This window comes from Saimiri boliviensis, chromosome 4 (assembly GCF_048565385.1).
Source record: "Saimiri boliviensis isolate mSaiBol1 chromosome 4, mSaiBol1.pri, whole genome shotgun sequence".
Taxonomy (NCBI): domain Eukaryota; kingdom Metazoa; phylum Chordata; class Mammalia; order Primates; family Cebidae; genus Saimiri; species Saimiri boliviensis.
Genome location: NC_133452.1, coordinates 126,646,773 through 126,665,693, shown reverse-complemented (window position 1 = coordinate 126,665,693; position 18,921 = coordinate 126,646,773). Strand labels below are relative to the sequence as shown.

The following is an 18,921-nucleotide window of genomic DNA, read 5'->3' as shown; positions in this document are numbered from 1 at the left end:
CTTAAATCATGACAGCAGAATCATTACAGGCTCAGTGAGCCTGACCTCACCAACTCCCTTTTACCCACATGTGATCATACTTCAAGGATGATAAAAACAGAGGCTGGTATCTTTGAAAAGAAGAATGATTACCATGGCAGTATGCCACTTTTGTGATATAATTAGAAAACCCATCCCATGTTATCTTACAGAAATATTGGTATTTCAACCAAATTATGTGTGTCTTCGAAACAATGATCACTTTTCTTCTTTTTTTCCTGTTTTCATCATTCTGTCCTTTGGGTGATAAACTATACTCCCAAACACAATACTCTTGAAACAATCACAATACACTGTTTTCATCTCTGGGCTCCTAAAAGTTTAAACAGTTCATTTGCTGCCAATTTCTGTTGGGTCTCTACCCACCAAGGCATCCTTCAGCATATGTAATGACATAAAACAAACATAATATTACTCTTATGTGAGTAAGACTCCCTAAAAGATAAAAGACTCATCAAAAATGCAGAAAGCAGAGCTTACTTTTTGTCTCACTTGTGCTTGACTTGCTGCTTCTCCTTGCAGAACCTGAGTTTCATACGAAAGTAATTCCAGCTCCACCTTGTCCAGCCAGGTGCACAGCTCCTCATGTGTGGAGTGCAGCCGCCTTGCAAGCTGCAGTGCCTGTTCCAGAGTCTTGGCCACATCAGTGCTCAACTTAGTAATGTCTTTGTATCTTGCTTTAATGGCTTCCAATTTATCTTGAATTATTAAAACTTCATCACCTAAAATTTCAAAGTCACATTATTTCTTATGAAAGAAAAAAAAAGGCGGGGGGAGGGTTTCTTCAGATATTATGGAACACTGACGAAATTTTCTAGGGAACAAAAGGAGACATTTTTCTTAAGATAAAACCTTTTCTAAATTTTAATCTTTCCCAAGATTTCAGGCAAATCTGAATACAAATGTAGAAACCGGAAAGGGCTAAGTGTCTTTAGTTCTGCGGAAAGCAGGACTTTTGTGTCTGTTTATATGAGACTTTGTTTCCACAGCAGAGGGGTTAAAAACTGCTTGACTTCAGATACTGACTTCATGCATGGCTTAAAAGCTGGGTTACTCTGGGCAAGACACTTACCCTCTCTGCTCTTACTCATCATTACTCATCTGCACTATTCTAACAGATCTTTACTTGCCTCTGCCTCATTTTGTGACACACAGAAAAACTGTGTCCTGGGCTTCAGACTTCCAGCTCAAGAGTCTTGATTCTACATTTAATTTCTTCAACACATAATGAATAATACTTGCTCCCAAAATACACATATTGCTGAACTGGATATAGGTATACTGAAATTCCTATGGCCGAAGAAATCATTAAAACTAGTTTCTCTGAGTCGTCCTAAAATTTCATATAGATACTAAACTACATAGCAGTTTTCTCAGTGATTCAGTCATGAAGAAATGAAGCCTGTGTATGCCTATGCATATAGCCATACTGTGTGTCACTGCAATGCAATCTATCTTAAAAAGAAATTGTCTACAACCTACGTTTTCATCTGCCTTCCGCAAGTGGAAAAGTAATGTAACTCTGTCCTGGGCTTCTCTGATGAGCTCCTGTGCCAAAGCGCTTTATGTTATGAGTAATACACACAACTTCCATCAAAAACTCAAGTGAGATCATGAGAAAAAAGTGAGATCATATCCTAACCACCCCCTTGATTGGTCTTCAAAGTCTTTTCCAGAATAAAAGTCTTGGAATGGACCAAAAATTATAAAGTGTTTTAGATTTTTCCCATCCCTAAAATAATTTGAAAACAATGTAAAATGCTGACCACATTATTATTTGATTTGAAAGATATCTCACCTGTGGTTTGTTTAAGTAGTTCTAAACCATTTAGTAAAGCCTGATCTACATTTTGTTTCCTGAGTAAGATGTCCTCTTGCAGAACCTAAAAACACAGGTACCATTTTTACGTGGGGCGGAAAAACATTTAAGTCAGCATTAACATTAGTTAATCTCAGAGAACTTTAATTAGATTTCACAGAGACATATTTGAGTAAATATCTCACGTTTTCACATATTCTTACTGGTTCCATGTTTAGACCTCTTCTTTTCACCACTGTGCCCCATGTCCCATGTTCATTTACCATAATTCATAGCATATTCCTTTCCAGAAAACACTTAGGGCCCTATGAAAATGGGCATTGTGGATGTACTAAAGTACTGGCTAATATAGGTCTTAATAAATTTGTACAATAAAATAACAAAATGAAAAGTGAAACATCCAGCTAATTAAATAGACAATCTCTTTTTTAAAATGACTTCATTAAAAGTAATCTGTATAAACAAAGTCTTTTTGAGTACAGTAATTCATCAAAATCATCATAAACATAAAATTGCACAGAAATAAGGACTCAGAAATAATGACAATTGAAATGAAAAAATAAAATAAATATAAATAAAATATAAAATAAAATAAAAATAAATCAAAATACCCGAAGTTCAGACTGCTGCTTCCACAGCCCTTCAGTGCTGTAATCCTGGACTGAGAGCTTGCTCAATTTGTCATGCACTTCATTCAGCCAGTTCATCAGCTCAACTTCATCTTCCCCAAAAATCTTAGCATTACATAAGGCCTGCTGGAGGAGCTCAGACCTGCTGTGACTTTTCTCTTGAATCTCAATGTACCACACTTGAGAGAAGTCTAATTTACTCTGCACCATATCTTTATCCTCCCTGGAGCTCAAAACCTTTAAGGACTGGCCAATGCTAACAGCCTGGTGTAAATGTTTATTGTGATTGATGATGTCATCTTCTAAGGCCTAAACAAAGTTTGAAAAAACAAACAAGAAAAACAAAAAGAATGGACAAATAAAAATGAAAACATACATAAAACTAAAGCATGACATATGAAATGGATTTAGTTTGCAATTAAACAAAACAATAGTACATGACTCAAATTTATGTCACAAAACTACACAATAAAAACTGAACCTCGTTAAAGTGTGATTTAAGTCTTACTTTGTGCTGTGCAATTTGTTCCTCAAGTTTAGATGCTTGGGTTCCTATGGGTTCACAATTCAACAGTCTCTTTTCTATGGTCGTAAGCCACTCGTTCAGTGGTTCTAAGGTTTCATGAAATTGTTGTGCTACCACCGAGATACCTTCCAGCTGACGATTCCTATAAATGTGCCATGATAGAGGTCACTTAGGCATGAAGAATGTGTGAAATATTCAGCAAAAATCTTCAGTCATGCTCCTGCAATCTATTCTAAACATTTTCTGTAGAAATTATCTTAGGTTAAAATTTAAATCTCTTAACATTTAAAGAACATGTTAAAACAATTCTTCAGTTTAAAAAAAATCAAAGTTGAACAACAGATTATCCTCAAGTTCCTGAATCTCATGAAAGTCTGAAGTAGTCATTTGTAATAATACTTCCAATAACTACAGTTATAATAATGACAGCAATGTTAAAATAACAACAGCAGCAATAGTAACAACAAAATAGGTAAAATTTATTGAACACATATTCTGTGCCAGGCCTCATTTTAAGTGCTTTATATATTAATTTCAATTGAAGCACCAGATACTGAGATTGCTTTTAATCAAATGTTCGAAATTGGTTTCAAATTTTGAAGAGCATACACAACTTCTTCCTCCCCTGCTTAGTGGAATTAATAGTGATTCCTATTTTATAAAAGCAGTGTCAGGTTTACTTCCAAAAATTAATATTAATATTTTATGGATTAAAATATTATGAACAGAGGAGAAGTATTCATTGGACTTTTACTGGTAGTTTAAAATACCTTTGGAAATACATGTTTCCTCAATTGCAGAGGACTAAAGTAAGTTAAAACCTGCTTCTACCATCCTTAGTATTTAACTAGGGCAAGCTATTGTGCTGGTCTGTATACAGAGTACCTGATTTAGTATCAAATCCTGTATACATAGAGGGCTGGGATCGAGGAATACTGTTGCCTTAATTTCTCATTATGTTTAATTTTCAGGGAATTACATGTTTTGAGAAATTAGTTTTCTATAAGGAAGAAGATAATTATAGAAATTGGCACGAACTATTAAATACAATTTCTATAACATCACAATATACACACATATATTTTTTAAAACTTTCAATTGATACATTTGATTCTAAAAAATGAATAAAATTACTATATTCATAATTACTTCTGGATTATCACCATCTGTGACCTTTTTTTCTAAATTCAAATATCCAATCACCTAAAATCAGTGGAAATAACTATTCTGTGATGGGATTTCATTTACTATGATTTAAACTGTCCACAATAAATCCAGGTGTGAATCATAACTACTACCAATATCCCTCAATGTAATATGTCTGTGAAGAAGGTTTTAGGAAAAGAAGACCAGTTATGGTAGTAAAGCAGAGATCTAGACATTCACCAAGTTATCCTTTTAAAATTACTGACTATGTCCCATGGCAGCCAGGGCACAGCTGTGAGGGCACTACACAGAAGGGTTAATCTGTTGAAACATATTAAAGGACAATATGAGACTTTTCACCTCTTTGAGAGCACTTCATTCTATGCTTCCTAAAACTGTAATTAATTATACTCTGTATTTGAAGTTTAGACAAATCCTTCTTTCACTTTCCAAAGAAGGTGAGAATTTATATAACATACTCATTCAGGTCAGTGGTTGTATTTTCAACCCAACCAGCCTAGATGACTACTCTTCCAACACAGCTACTACTATGGCTAGTCAATGTGGCATCAATGCAGATATTGAAATACGGGTTGGGCTTTTGCAACAAAATTGTTGAAAACAAACACCCGTGGAGCCAGGCTCTAGGCTTCCCAGCCTTCACAAGGTTAGCGCACCCTTCTACCTTCTTTGTTTCCTAGCTAGCTCCCATTCAGCTGTAAAATTTAACTGTCATATTCTGCCCCTAGGCTAGGTTCTTCCTGTCCTATGCTCCTACAGCAACCTGTATTTCTACTTTGAGACATCACATTTATCATTACTTCTCAATGTCTATAAACCCTCTTAAACCATACCCTATCTGATGGCAGAGATGATCTGCCCAGCTCACCCCAATAACACAAGACCTAACTCTGTGCCAGATGCATGGTAAACAGGCAGTAACTATGTAATAAATAAATGAATTAATCACCCCCAAGGGAAATGCTTTTCTTAAAAAGTTGGGAAACAGCGGTAACAAATCATTACCATTAGAGGAATGAGGAAAGAACCATCACAATCTTTGCTATCCCTGTTCATATACATGATAAACATAGGAAAATCAGGATTTGAAGGAAAGTATAACTAAAATACAAGAGGTCAGTTTTGTAGACCAAGGCCACTGCCACTCTTTCAAAAAGAACTGGAAGTATGTAAGTTACCTTGTTTCAGCTTTATTAAGCAATGCCTCCCATCTACTATCCAAGAGACTGAGCTGTTTCAAAATCTTCACTTTATCTGCAGGCTCTGCTGTTGTAGCAATTTTTTCTCCTTCTCGTTTGATTACCTCCACCGTAGATTTGCGGTCATCCAACAATCTTTGGAGAAGCTTGAGACAAAACATTAAATATATTTTTAAAAGCAAGAGAATAAATGTATGAATATAAAGTAAAATGTATTCTAAGTACATTTAAATATGACAGAAATGCATTTTGTATATATACACATATGAAAGAATCTGAAAAGTGGGATTTTAAAGGTAACTGATTTGTTTAATGATTCATTACTATTGCGGCATGGGCTTTTCATAGTGGACAAAATTAATATTGGTAAGGCCACTAAACTCATTATTAATTTTTTAATAGAGCAAAATACGGTAGAAGGTGCTGCTTAGGAAAACTCCAATGAATCATGAAAAAAGTGCAAAATCATCATTATTGTGATGAAATAAGAATGCCTTAAACATTCAACAACTATATGCCCTGTCAAGATACAAAAGGTTCCCATAAATCACTACTGTTTTCAAAACCCTTTCCCACGTTTAACAATCCGTTATAGACAAGGAAGTTAAGACTCAGTCCAAGTTCACAAGTTAACAAGGCTAAAACGAGAGGCTCTTGGCTCCTTTTACTAGGTGGGACTGGCTCCTAAAATCTGTGTGAGGATGCAGACAAAAACAGCCTTTACACATCATTGCTAACAGGAAGAGAGGGTGGAAGATGTCAGAATCTCCAAGGCTGGCTAAATAAGACTAACGTTTCAGTATTTAGCACCAGAAACAAAATTCAATTTGATTCTAATTAAACATTTCAAGGCACCTAAAATGGAATTTTGCTATAAGAAGCTAAGAAGCCTGAATGCAGGATTACCTGGCTCTAATTTAATCAAACAAATTGCTCATGAGCAACTGCTGTGCACAACCACTGTGCTAACAGCAATGAGGAAGGCATAAGTGTATGAAACACTGCGCTTCACTGCTTCCTTAATGATCTGGACTGATAATTAAGGATTAAAGATATGACCAGGCGTCCCCACACTTTTTACACAGGGGGCCAGGTCACTGTCCCTCAGACCGTTGGAGAGCCGCCACATACTGTGCTCCTCTCACTGACCACCAATGAAAGAGGTGCCCCTTCCTGAAGTGCGGCGCTGGGCCAGATAAATGGCCTCCGGGCGTGGGCCGTAGTTTGGGGACGCCTGGATATGACAGTTACCCAGAAGTAAAAAGCTAAAAGGGTATTTTGAGAACAAGACCACCAGGGCAAGAGGTAAGAGGAACTTATTTAAAGAGAAGGATAAGACAAACTGTTGACACGGGTTTTTATATATTCAAGTCACGATATAATCAAAATATAACAGGTGCTTTGGGAGCAAGGAGAACTAATTACTTTGACACATTTTAATAACAAAGCTTGTAGCAAAAAAAAAAAGCAAAATCAATTAATAGGTTTTGTTGGCTAGGCATCATTACTCTGGAGTTAACTTTAAACTGTGAATGGCAGACACTGTATTATGCAAAAATCACAGAAATGCAATGTGTTTCCAGTTATGTTTTCTTAATCCTTACCTCTAAACCTATTTCTAATTAGTATAACTTCCCAATATGCTGAAATTTTCAAAGAACTTTTAGAGAGATAGCATTAAATGTTGAAATCAAAGTAAGCAGTAAGTCTTAAATATAAAAAAAATTGAGAGTAAATGCAGAATTTTGTTTTTTCCATTTTTAATTATGAATAATAATTAAATTTATGGGATGCAATTTGATGCTTTGATATATGTAAACCCCGTGGAATGATTAAATCAACCTGATTAACATATCCATCACCTCACCTACTCATTTTTTTGTGGTGAAGACCTTTAAAACCTATTCTTTCAGCAACTTTGAAATATACGGTACATTATTATTAGCTATGCTAAGTGAAATAAGCCAGGCACAGAAAGGGAAACTTAAAATGTAACTTTTTTATAAAGTTTTTTTAAAATGTAAAATTTTTAAAAATTACTTTGAGTTTTAAATTAATTAACATGATCCACCTCCTTCTTTTTAAAGTTTTAGAGGGGAGAAACCTTACCAGTACACCATGCTCTTGGATGCTTCCCACGTCATCTCAAGTCATGGCTGGCTGACTACTGCTAAAAGTGGTATTAAATGCTTCAGACCTGACCACTGCCATCAAGGGCACAAAAACCATCATGTGGTCAGTCTCAGGTACATATTATCCATCTGAAGACCCTATTTTCCCATCTTGGCCCCATTTTAGTAGTGTCAAAAGACACAATGGCCCATTCCTCAGCATATATGAATCAAATATTTGCCTCTTCTGTAATGGGTTGAACTATAAGAAACTGTCAATATTTAATCTATAAAAAGACAATTTCATATGGATCAACCTAATATGTAAGGGAACAATGAAACTTCCATACAAATGCTATCTTGTCAGTGAGATCTTCTTTGACGACTCTATTTAAAATTACACACACCCCCTCCCTCCATTTAGGTGCTTTGGGTCCCTCAGCATTGCTCTATTGCTTCCTGATTCCTCTCCACCATCCCTGCTTTATTTATCACTTAACAACTTACCACAATTCACTTATTTACTTTACTTATTGTCTGTCAGTCTCGCCATGGCCTTCCCACTTGACTCTGAACTCAGTGAGAAATTCTTATCTTTTTTATTCAGGGATATATTCCCAGCATCTGAAACAAGGCCTGGCCCATGGTAGATGTTCAATAAATATTTGTTGAAGGACTAACAAAATAATGTCTACAGCAGCAATAACCAGTTAACTAGGTTATCCTATTAATTAAAACAGTCACAAGGCACATTTTTTCTCTTGTTAATAAGATTTAATATGAAACACAATACAAAAGCATCACTAACTTACCTTTTGTTCTTGTATCTGGGCCTTTACTACTTTGAACTCGGCCGACGGGGGCTTCTGATTGGCCACAAGCTCCTCAGTGTCCGCCATCCAGCTGAGCAGGGACTCCAGGGCATCCTGGAACCTCCCACAGTGCAGCAAGGCCTCCTGCAGCTGAGCTGCTCGCTGAGCCACCTGCAAAGCGCCAATTGTTTCCACCTATTTACTTGTTTCACAAAATAATGAAATCTGCACACAGGCCACTACTTTACATGCTTATTTTCCCATATGCTCACAAATTTTCTTTTCCTTTTTACTTAAAATTTACCCAAAATATTGATAGTAGGCAGGATAGGAGTCAAAAGCAGACAAAACTTAAGCAAGACAGCATGGAAATAAGGTTACAATCACAAACAGTGAATGTAGAACATTCAATCTTTGAGATTTTTGAATTGTCTAATACATTTATGATTAGCAATGCACTATTCAAATATTTTAGTTATTTTAAGAATAACGCATTAGTCATTTTTATCAATATCACTTTCTATTTCCTTCTGATAAATATCAGAGATAATTTTTAAAAGACTAAGAATAAAAGGAACTATTACAGCAGAAAGAATGAGAATTATATTTTGGTAGGCAAGAATAACAGAAGTATCTAATTAACTTCTGCTAACTCCAAGCCCTGGAGTCTTTTTTCAACAAACCACGTCCTTTGTCTTCTAGTAAATGGAGTCTCTGTGTCCTACATAGAGATATCTTATTGCTTGTCTCACAGATATTTTCCTTTTGGACTGAAAAAAGTAGCTGGCAAGATATTGTAAGTACTATGGATTATATTTACAACTGCCACTGCATTCCAATTGCGTTCAAGGTGCACTACAGTATGTATCAGACTTTAAAGAATGAGTAATGTAGTTTCAAGACCTGGTACCTGCTTAAGATTTCAATGAAAAGGAAATAAAAAGAGTAACTACCACTGCCACCACCAGATATGCACTGCCATCCCATAATAATTTTCTGGTAATTTGTGTCACATGTGTAAGAGCTGCCTACATTATCTCCCTAAGATATCACAGCATTATTTCTAGTGTTTTCTATCATGGGAATTTAGAAAAAAGCTGGATCTACATCTTTATAAATAATTTGAAGTCGATGGTCTATAGTGAGGGTGGCAGGACTTAATCCAGGACAGACAGAAAGAGAAAGCTTCTTTTGTTTGCACGGTGTGAAATTAGTTGCCGATATTTGAAAATAGGAAGGTTTCACATACACAGTGCGATTTCCAGGTTATTTTGAAAGTAAACAGAATATCTGGCAACAGTAAGCCTACATCCCCACATGTCAATGATCTGCTGAAACTAAGTAGTGACCTGTACCCTTACAGATGCATGTGCCCATCACACCTGCACTGTTGGATCTGTGACCATGTCTGGATCAAAGCTGAGACAACAGCAGGCCAGCAGGCAGACGCTGTCTTACGTGGTTTGCCTCCTCTCCTTTAGATTCCCTACCTAGCACCAGCAGGCATCTGAGTTTCAGCCATCCAGTTGACAGTAATATAAAAGAGTAAACATGTTTAGGAAAGTTTGGCTACTATAAATATGATTCGTGGTCACAACAAACACTCATGAATAACAATCAGCAAAAATAGCAATGAAGGGGATGAGAAAATTACCTTCTTATTGAGAGTCTTCCACCGTGTATTGACATCATCCAGGTCATGCTCTAAGCCCTGAGTGCTAGTGCTTTTAGCAGCACTCTGAATAAGACCTTGACCTAACCAATTTACATCTTGCTGTTTACCTTGCAAGGGTTCAATCTCTTCTTTCTGGAATACCTGCAGTTAAAAGAGCAATAATTATGTGAGTTATATTACCTGTCGACCACCAAATATATAATAAGGATTTCTTTAGGCATTGGGCTGTGGAAATTATCAATGGTTACAAAGGTAAAAATATTTTTTATTGTTGTCTAGTCATAGGTCATAGCTACCTTCTGAAGAACAGAAACTAAATATAAATTCATAGCATATCAAAAACATTTGAGACTACTAAATAATGATATTCTGAGTACACTTAATCAAGTTACTTATAAAACAAAGAAGACAGTACATGTCTCCTTTCTTTATTGCTTCATTATCATAGGATGAGAACTTTTCTGTTGTCCCAATTTAACTCTAGCAAAAGATTTATAAAAAATGCTAAAGAGCAAAAACATAAAATAAGAGCAAAATGAGCAAAGCAGTCCTAATAGACTCTTCTAAGAATGGCTGCTGCTAGCTGACAACTGAAGCTTTGAGACTCACGCTGGAAACGGAAAATCATAGATGGGATGAGGTGAGCCAAGTGGCCAAAACGGCTTGGCAGGAGGGCCAAAATGAAAAATACATAGGCATGTGCTGCAATAATATGGATCCCTACACAAATAACTTCCTCAATGTCTGCGAAGGTGCCAGTGGACTCTCAAGAAATACAAAGACCTCACCCCATGGATCCGATCACACACATCACCAGCACAGCAATGCTGGCTACTCTGCGGTCAGTGTCACCCATACCGGCACGGTCAGGGGCTCCTAGCAATCTCTCCCTCATTGCCTATCCCATCCCACTTATAGTCCCCCAGTTGCCTGTGACTGGCAAAGCATTTAATGTGTTAGATTAAAATACAAGTTCCATGAAAGCAGAAATTTCTGTTTTCATTACAATAGTTCTACGACCTGGGCCTACCATGGTACCTAGCATGTAATAGGTATCCAATATTTATTTGCCAAATTAATATCGGTAAAGAAATTTATATTGCTATCTTAGGTGGATGACATCAACCCCTTAAGAGATAATACTGGGAGTAGATACATCAATATTTTTATTATTATTATTATTTTTTTGAGACAGGGCCTCACTCTGTCGCCCATGCTGGAGGGCAGTGGTGCAATCACGGCTCACTGCAACCTCTGTCTCCCAGACTCAAGCGATTCTCCCACCTCAGCTTCCCCAGAAGCTGTGACCACAGGTGCATGTCACCATGCCCAGCTAGATATAAAAAATTTTTTTTTGTTTTTTGGTAGAGACAGGGTCCCATTATGTTGCTCAGGCTGGTCTCAAACTCCTGGACTCGAGCAACCCTCCCACTTCAGCCTTGCAAAGTGCTGGGATTACAGGTGTGAGCCACTGCGTCTGGCTCAACTCTTTGATAGAGGATATGTTTTTAATATAGGTCTTGGAGGATGCCATGAGGAAAATCAATTATTGGAACTAAGGAAGGAAAGTTTCACACAGATATTAAGGCAAAACATAGTTTGAGATTCTGAGTCATTATCTTGAAGGGCACTATATAAATATACCAGACTGGACAGTTAATCACAATACATGGAAACATAATAAAGGCACATATTAAAATAGCACTTAAGAAAAAATTACGGACACAGTATGAAAAATAACTTTGAAAGATGTAGAGGCTGCAGGAGACAAATCCTCCAGACTCTGGTCTAAGGCTTAGCATACAGGATACTCCTGTGTTACTGTATAAATGAGTAAATTAGAGAACAGCAAACAAATGAATGATCATTTTCTCTACAATCTCCCCCTAGCTAAAAACTCAAACTGCCTTTTCCATGGAAGGTACATATAGACAATTTCCATACTGGCTGCTTATATATAACAAAAACAAATATTTAAAAAATCAATTACATATAATCAAATGAATTATAAGATTCACCCAAACCATTGAGGAAAAACTTAGGAAGTCTCCATCATTTTGCAAAAAGACATAATTTACCAAACATGTAAACAGAAACTTGTAACAAAGTGTTGAAGATAGAATTCGGCATTATAATTCTATTTCATTTCTATACCACTTTCTAAGTTATAACTTCTAGGACTAATAGCTTTGGATATGTTCTACTACTTACCAAAAAGCAGGGAGAAGAGGTGAGGGGTATACAAAAACTGCCACATTTTAACTTCCAGGAACTTGTAAATAAATATTCAAGGAAACCATTTCTTTTCCCTCTTACATAGTTTTCAAGACAAAAAGGTAATAATAATATTCTATTAAATTGCCCTAACCTCTGAAATTAGTTTTAAATTAATTTCAGGGGTATGTATCAGAGCAGACCTAGGTAAACCTGATAATTTTCTAAAGTGCCACCAAAATACACTAAGGATTTAAAAAGATAACTATGAAAGAGTACACTCCACTAAGATTTACTTGTTTTCTACAAATAAACTGAAATATCATTTACATACAGAAAAAAAATAATGTGCTAATCTTTTAAATTATCATGCCAGTTACTGCATGCCTAAAAAAATGGGCATAACTAACAAGAACAATTATTTCACAGAGAAGGGAAACCATTATGGTATTGTCTAAATTCCTTATCTCTCAATGTTAACAGCATACCTATGAAGAGAGACTTTCCCCCTAATCTAATCCACAGCACACAGGCATGAAGAGAAGCTTAAAATAAAATAAAATTACCTCTGAGGCAAAGTTTACCAGAAGAGTTCAGTAAAAGTACCAAATATAGCTGAACTTCAATCTGAGTGGGAAGAAAAAAATTACAGGCTTGGCAAACAACCTCTACTTATTACAAGGCTGCAGCCTTTACTTTGTTACCTCATTCACCACTCACAAAAAGTTGGGAGCTATAATGCCGGCAAAGCACAGCACAGTAACTCTACTCTCATGTGCAGAGCTCCTGAGAGAAATTTTTCAACATATTTAAAAAAAGGTCTTAATGTGGATAGAGCAGTTTGCAGGCCACAACAATAAAATATTGTGTTTGCACCTTCATGACCAAGCCTGTTCAAGCTTAATAAATACAATATAAAAGCCCTTAAATGGCACTGTCTCTACCACAATCTGTGTAAAAGCCTAGTATTAACATGTATTCACGGTGGCGGCCTTCTAAATAAAGGGGAATGGCCACCATCTGCACAATCAATAACAGGACCCTGAACAGCTGGGAATAACAATTCTTCTCAAAAACAGTCCCTGGTTAATTTGTTATAATGATCAATTTATCAGTATGTGGCATCTTGCAGGGTGCTAGTCAAACCCGCAAAACAAAAGTGTTGATTTGATTATTATTAGAAACACTAGTGACCACTTTGAAACAGAACCACAAACTTTAAGCAGAACCACAAACTTCTGACACTGCAGAGTTTCACATTTCCATGAATTACCTGAACCAACTGAAAGCCATTGTAGACTGTGTCCAATATGTCTGCCTGGGCCCCTGTTTTTCTGGGTGCTGCTTGCTTTCTTGCTGCTATGAATTTCAGGGAGTACTTCATACGGAGCATTTCCCTCTCCTGGGGAGAAAGAGGAGCCTCTACGTCCTCTTTAGATGCAATGTTGGATTCTCCTGAATCATATTGTGTCAAAAGTGTCACATTTTCTACTACCCTGGTGCTACCACAATCTACATCACTCTCCCCTAGATCCGTGTGACAGAGACCTAAATCTTGAGGGGCATCCTTTGTAAGTTCCCTACTTTGTGCTGTGATTTGGGATTCTGCTCGTCCGTATGTCTTCTCGTCTTCTCCAAGGTTAAAAATATGCTCATTTTCTCCATTTGTTGGCATAAGTAATGGGTCATACTTCACAGGGCTCTCTTTCAAATTATTCTGCAGGCAACAATTGTCATCATGGATTTCCCTTTGACCATTTACACGCTTTGCTTCCTCTAGTGGAGAAACATCATGTAAAATCATTTTGAATTTTTCATCAGGGTGGGCACTTTGACATGAAAGTAGTGGGATTTTCTGTTCGCTAATGGAATTAACAGAAAAAAATGGTCTATATGGCTCTGTTACATGAATATCTTCAGCAGAAGACAAACTTCTAATTCGTGACTGGTCTCCAGTTAAAATGCCCTGTTTTTCTTCCGTCTCTGCTGGAGGGCTACATAAACCAGAGTCATCCTCCTCCGAAGTGAGAGAATTCGTACCCCATCTGCACTTGCTGGCCTTGGTAACAGTATCTGACATATCAGTAGGTTCAACAAAAGAGCTTTCACTTTTGTTTGCATAATCCATAAAATTGGCCGGAACAAACATTCGCCATGACCGTCTATGCTCTTTCTTTTCTGCATGAGATTTGGCTTTAGGTAATCCTGTGGTTCGGATGATATCACTATTCAGTTTGAGTGCATCAAAGATCATCTTTTCATCTAGTTTGTTAGCTTCCCGACCTCTCAGCTCAAATACACTGGAAGAAGTAAGGGCACCATTAGAGCATAAAGAACTAACATCCAGTGTTCTGTGACTGTAGGGTAAAGTTCGATCTGTAAAATGCCTGGAAGACAGGCTACCTTTTGAACCAGAGTCTATTTGTTCATTTAGTCTAACAGTATCATAGATTGACCGCTGTGGGACGTAACAGTCTTCGATATTTAGATCCTCCTCTTCTTCACCCTTCCCTACACACGGGGGATTCTGACGTAAACAGTCTGGTCTGCTGAGTGGCTTCCCCATATTGCAGATAGTTAAAACAAATATTGCAGCTCTTGATACAGGAAATAAGAAATACAATAAAGCATCTTTCAAGAAATTATACTTCTGAACAGAGCTACAAAGTGTCTTCAGCATAAAGACACATGCTCAAATATGTCACAATATACACATGAGGTGTTTAAGGTCATCAGCAGTGCATCAGTATAAATGCAACTATCCTTTTACCTGGTTGATTTTAGGATGATTCTAAACAATAAAGTGCATCAATAACAGAGAACAAAAAGCTCCTTTGTCCACCTTTCCCATCTCCCAAAGTTTCCGTTCACACACTCCAAAACACAGAAAAACACAAACACACACTTAACAGTGGCTCAAACACTCAGAACATTCCATTGTCAGTCCATTTCCCTTTTTAGTCTGATATTTCCAGATTAAGATTTTCAAATGAGCAAGCATTTGAAAATGTTAAAACAGGCTGAATGTTAATTTCGGCAGAGCTCTGGTTAACTGTAATCCACTTAAAGATGGCTTGCAAAACTCCATCTTCCTAGTAAATAAACCATGCTCTAGAAATTTAAAAGACAAACACAGGGACCTGGTATTGTTCACATCAAGGCACAGAACAAATCTTCAGAGAAAATAAGTTAAGTGTAACGTTATGAGAAAGTTACATTTTTCTTTTACTCTTTTTTTTCTGGAGGAGTAGCTATAAATAAACTTGATTGAAAAGGCAGGTTTTCTCCTTGTTTTAAGCTTCTTCAATGCTAGTCAGAACTACTCAAAGAAAGAAAAAAAAAAAAAAAAAAGACTTTTAGACACCCAGGGCAGAACAATCCGGCAACCGTTTAAAGTAAACAGTTAGAAAGCATGGTGTACTATTAAGCTTCTCTTTAAAAAAAAAAAAAAAAAAAAAGCCATTTCCAAAGATTCTTATCTGGTCCTCCGTAGGAAGGCTTATTCCACCTGAGGCAAATGCAGCAACGAAGAGCTCCACAGCTTCCTCTAAGGCACAGGCAGCGTAATTCACATTCAGCAGAAAACCCAGGGACTACGCTAGCCTTTGAAACTGACCAACTTCTGTGGCCGCAATGTGGCCTTCATTTCAGCTGGGGCTGGAGAGACGGCGGTGGTGGAGGCAGCAGAAAGGGAACTCCGACCGGGAGCTCCGGCGCTGTCCGCGGCTCCTCAGGGCAGCACCGTGCCGGGCAGGCATCCTCTCCAGCCAGGGCGCTTCCTGCAACGCCCTCTCTCTCCAGGCACCATCTGCTGCGCCCCTGGGCCTGCCGGGCGCCCCGGAGCCGCAGCTCTCTCTTCCACTTCGGTGCTACGCCCTCCCGTGACTTAACTTCGCAGTCATCTTTCCTCTGACTCCTCGCTTCTTCCCGGGAGCTGGCGAGCGGTTTCAGTGGGAGGTACCTCGCAGCCGAGAGGTGGTGACATCAGCGCCAAGCAGCAGGCCGAGTCCGGCGACTGGGAAGAGGGGCAGCTCGGGTTCAAAGATCGCGGAAACCCGGCCGACTACTTCAAAATGGGAAGGGATCCGCTGGGGCTTGTGGAGGCAGAAACTGGCACAGGGAGATCCGCTAAGAAATTATTTTGCGAAGGTCCAGAGACCGCACTCATTTGAATAGTAAATAGGAAAGGAGGGGGCTACATAGGTCCCTATCTTTCTGTTGAAACCACGCTTTTACACTGAAGAATCTGATGCTTCAGCAGTATCTACGATGCAGAGTGCAGATCACTTTGAAGTAGAGTGTTTTGCAGTTCCCGTTTGAAGCCCAAGTTCAAATCTAACTGTTCTCCAGAGTAAAGTATTCCTACCAGCAAGAGGCTCTCCGCACTGCTTGACATGAATATTAGTAGTTACTAATAATCATGCAGTACTACTGAGGTTAACACAAGGCCCAAGGGCACTCACTGACTCCAGGTATTTAATAAACAAAATCACCTCCACAGATTGTTATCTACGCAACACCCTTTTAAAAATGCTGTTTGAAAATAAATTCAGCAAGCCAACTCTTTGTCTTTGTAGGAAAATTAATATTTTATTTAAATAAAATCTAAACGTTCTCCATTTTACAAAATAAACATCAGAGTATCACACACAGTTACAAATGAAGGTAAGTGGTCTTTCTTCAATCTCACAAAATAATCATTTAAATATGAACAAAAATGTGCGCACTCCAAATGAAAAAGGCAGTTTTAGTAAAAACAACTTTATACTTTTTTGATAATTTTACAGAAAAGATGCGGGAGGAAACTTTTGTGCCTTTAATGAGAAAACATCTCAATATTAATCCTACAAACTTAAGAGTTAAATCTTTTTCAAAAAAAATCTATTCATAATGAAAACTTTATTGGGACCTCATTCATTCAACAATAATTACATTATTAGATGCAACTCAGTATGTGGCCATCATTAAGTTGACTATATATGATTATAAAGAAAAAGAGAGACTTCAAAATATCCATCAACATCACAATATCAATGCCCATTTTTCATGTTCAAGACGTGAAATATTTCAACAAGCACCTGATTCTGTGGTGTTCAAGCCCACAGGTTGTAATGAGGCATTGATAAGAGAAAGAAAAATGTTCTCATAGTCACCATCCTTGAACAGTGGATTGGGCACTAGTTTGAGAAATAGTAGAGACCAGGAGTTTTACTCCCAACTGCAGCTCTCTTGATATGTAAGCCTAGAAAACTACTTCCTCGTGACAATATGAATAATAAAGTTTCCTTGAAATCTGTATGAGTGCCTTTCTCTAAACACTCCAAGATCCTCACAAAACTTTTCATAATGAAGAATGGCTCTAATTCAGTCCACCTTAAGACTCTAACTCTGAATCATTAGCACAATATTATTCTAGGCTTATGAAAAGCTAAGAGGAGCAACACATAACCTCACATTTGAGGTGGGCAGTACATTTTTAAAACTGCACAGATAATTCATTCATAAATGATTTTAAAAAATAGTGCCCACTGTCTGCCAAACAACATGGTTCGCACTGGAAAAATGACGGTGTGAAGACACAGCCACCACTGTCCTTCTACCACTTACGCTAGAGTGGGAATGTGAATGAGCAAATGGCTGTGTCACAGTTGGGAAGTAAACAGTGCTATGGGAAAATATTCCCTAGTTAATTATGTTCAAGTATATACCATTTATTTAATAACTGTTCCTTTTTTTAAATTGCATTTTAGGATTTGGGGTCCATGTGAAGAACGTGCAAGATTGTTGCATAGGTATACACATGGCAGTGTGATTTGCTGCCTTCCTCCCCTTCACCTATATCTGGCATTTCTCCCCATGCTATCTCTCCCCAACTCCCCACCCCTCGTTGTCCCTCCCCTATATTCCCCCAGCAGACCCCAGTGTGTGATGCTCCCCTCCCTGTGTCCATGTGTTCTCATTGTTCAACACCCGCCTATGAGTGAGAACATGCAGTGTTTGATTTTCTGTTCTTGTGTCAGTTTGCTGAGAATGATGGTTTCCAGGTTCATCCATGTCTCTACAAAGGACACGAACTCAACATTTTTGATGGCTGCATAATATTCCATGGTGTATATTTGCCACATTTTCCCCATCCAGTCTATCATCGATGGGCATTTGGGTTGGTTCCAAGTCTTTGCTATTGTAAACAGTGCTGCAATGAACATTCGTGTGCATGTGTCCTTATAGTAGAATGATTTATAATCCTTTGGATATATACCCAGTAATGGGATTGCTGGGTCAAATGGAATTCCTATTTCTAGGTTCTTGAGGAATCGCCACACTGTCTTCCACAATGGTTGAACTAATTTATACTCCCACCAACAGTGTAAAAGTGTTCCTATTTCTCCACATCCTCTCCAGCATCTGTTGACTCCAGATTTTTTAATGATCACCATTCTAACTAGCTTGAGATGGTATCTCAATGTAGTTTTGATTTGCATTTCTCTAATGACCAGTGATGATGAGCATTTTTTCATATGTTTCTTGGCCTCATGTATGTCTTCTTTTGTAAAGTGTCTGTTCATATCCTTTGCCCACTTTTGAATGGGCTGGTTTTTTTCTTGTAAATCTGTTTTCGTTCTTTGTAAATTCTGGATATTAGCCCTTTGTCAGATAGGTAATAACTGTTCCTTTTTTACTGAACTGATTTTTATTTATTTATATTCTGGTTCAGGTTAAAATTTGTACT

At 37.6% G+C, this 18,921-nt stretch overlaps 1 protein-coding gene across 28 annotated transcripts in view; it reads right to left on the bottom strand.

The window, feature by feature from the left end:
• DST (dystonin) overlaps positions 1–18,921 on the bottom strand; it is a 498,104-nt gene that overhangs the window by 72,085 nt on the left and 407,098 nt on the right. For 23 of the 28 annotated variants that reach the window (XM_074398159.1, XM_074398139.1, XM_074398145.1 and 20 more), the window contains 7 exons: positions 9,957–10,118; positions 8,303–8,473; positions 5,359–5,525; positions 2,996–3,155; positions 2,470–2,796; positions 1,838–1,922; positions 520–761 (listed from right to left, as the gene is read on the bottom strand). In XM_074398159.1, the coding sequence (XP_074254260.1) occupies positions 520–761; positions 1,838–1,922; positions 2,470–2,796; positions 2,996–3,155; positions 5,359–5,525; positions 8,303–8,473; positions 9,957–10,118 (1,314 nt within the window). The remainder of the gene's footprint in view (positions 1–519; positions 762–1,837; positions 1,923–2,469; positions 2,797–2,995; positions 3,156–5,358; positions 5,526–8,302; positions 8,474–9,956; positions 10,119–18,921) is intronic. The other 5 variants (XM_074398149.1, XM_074398150.1, XM_074398168.1 and 2 more) reach the window with 1 other exon arrangement.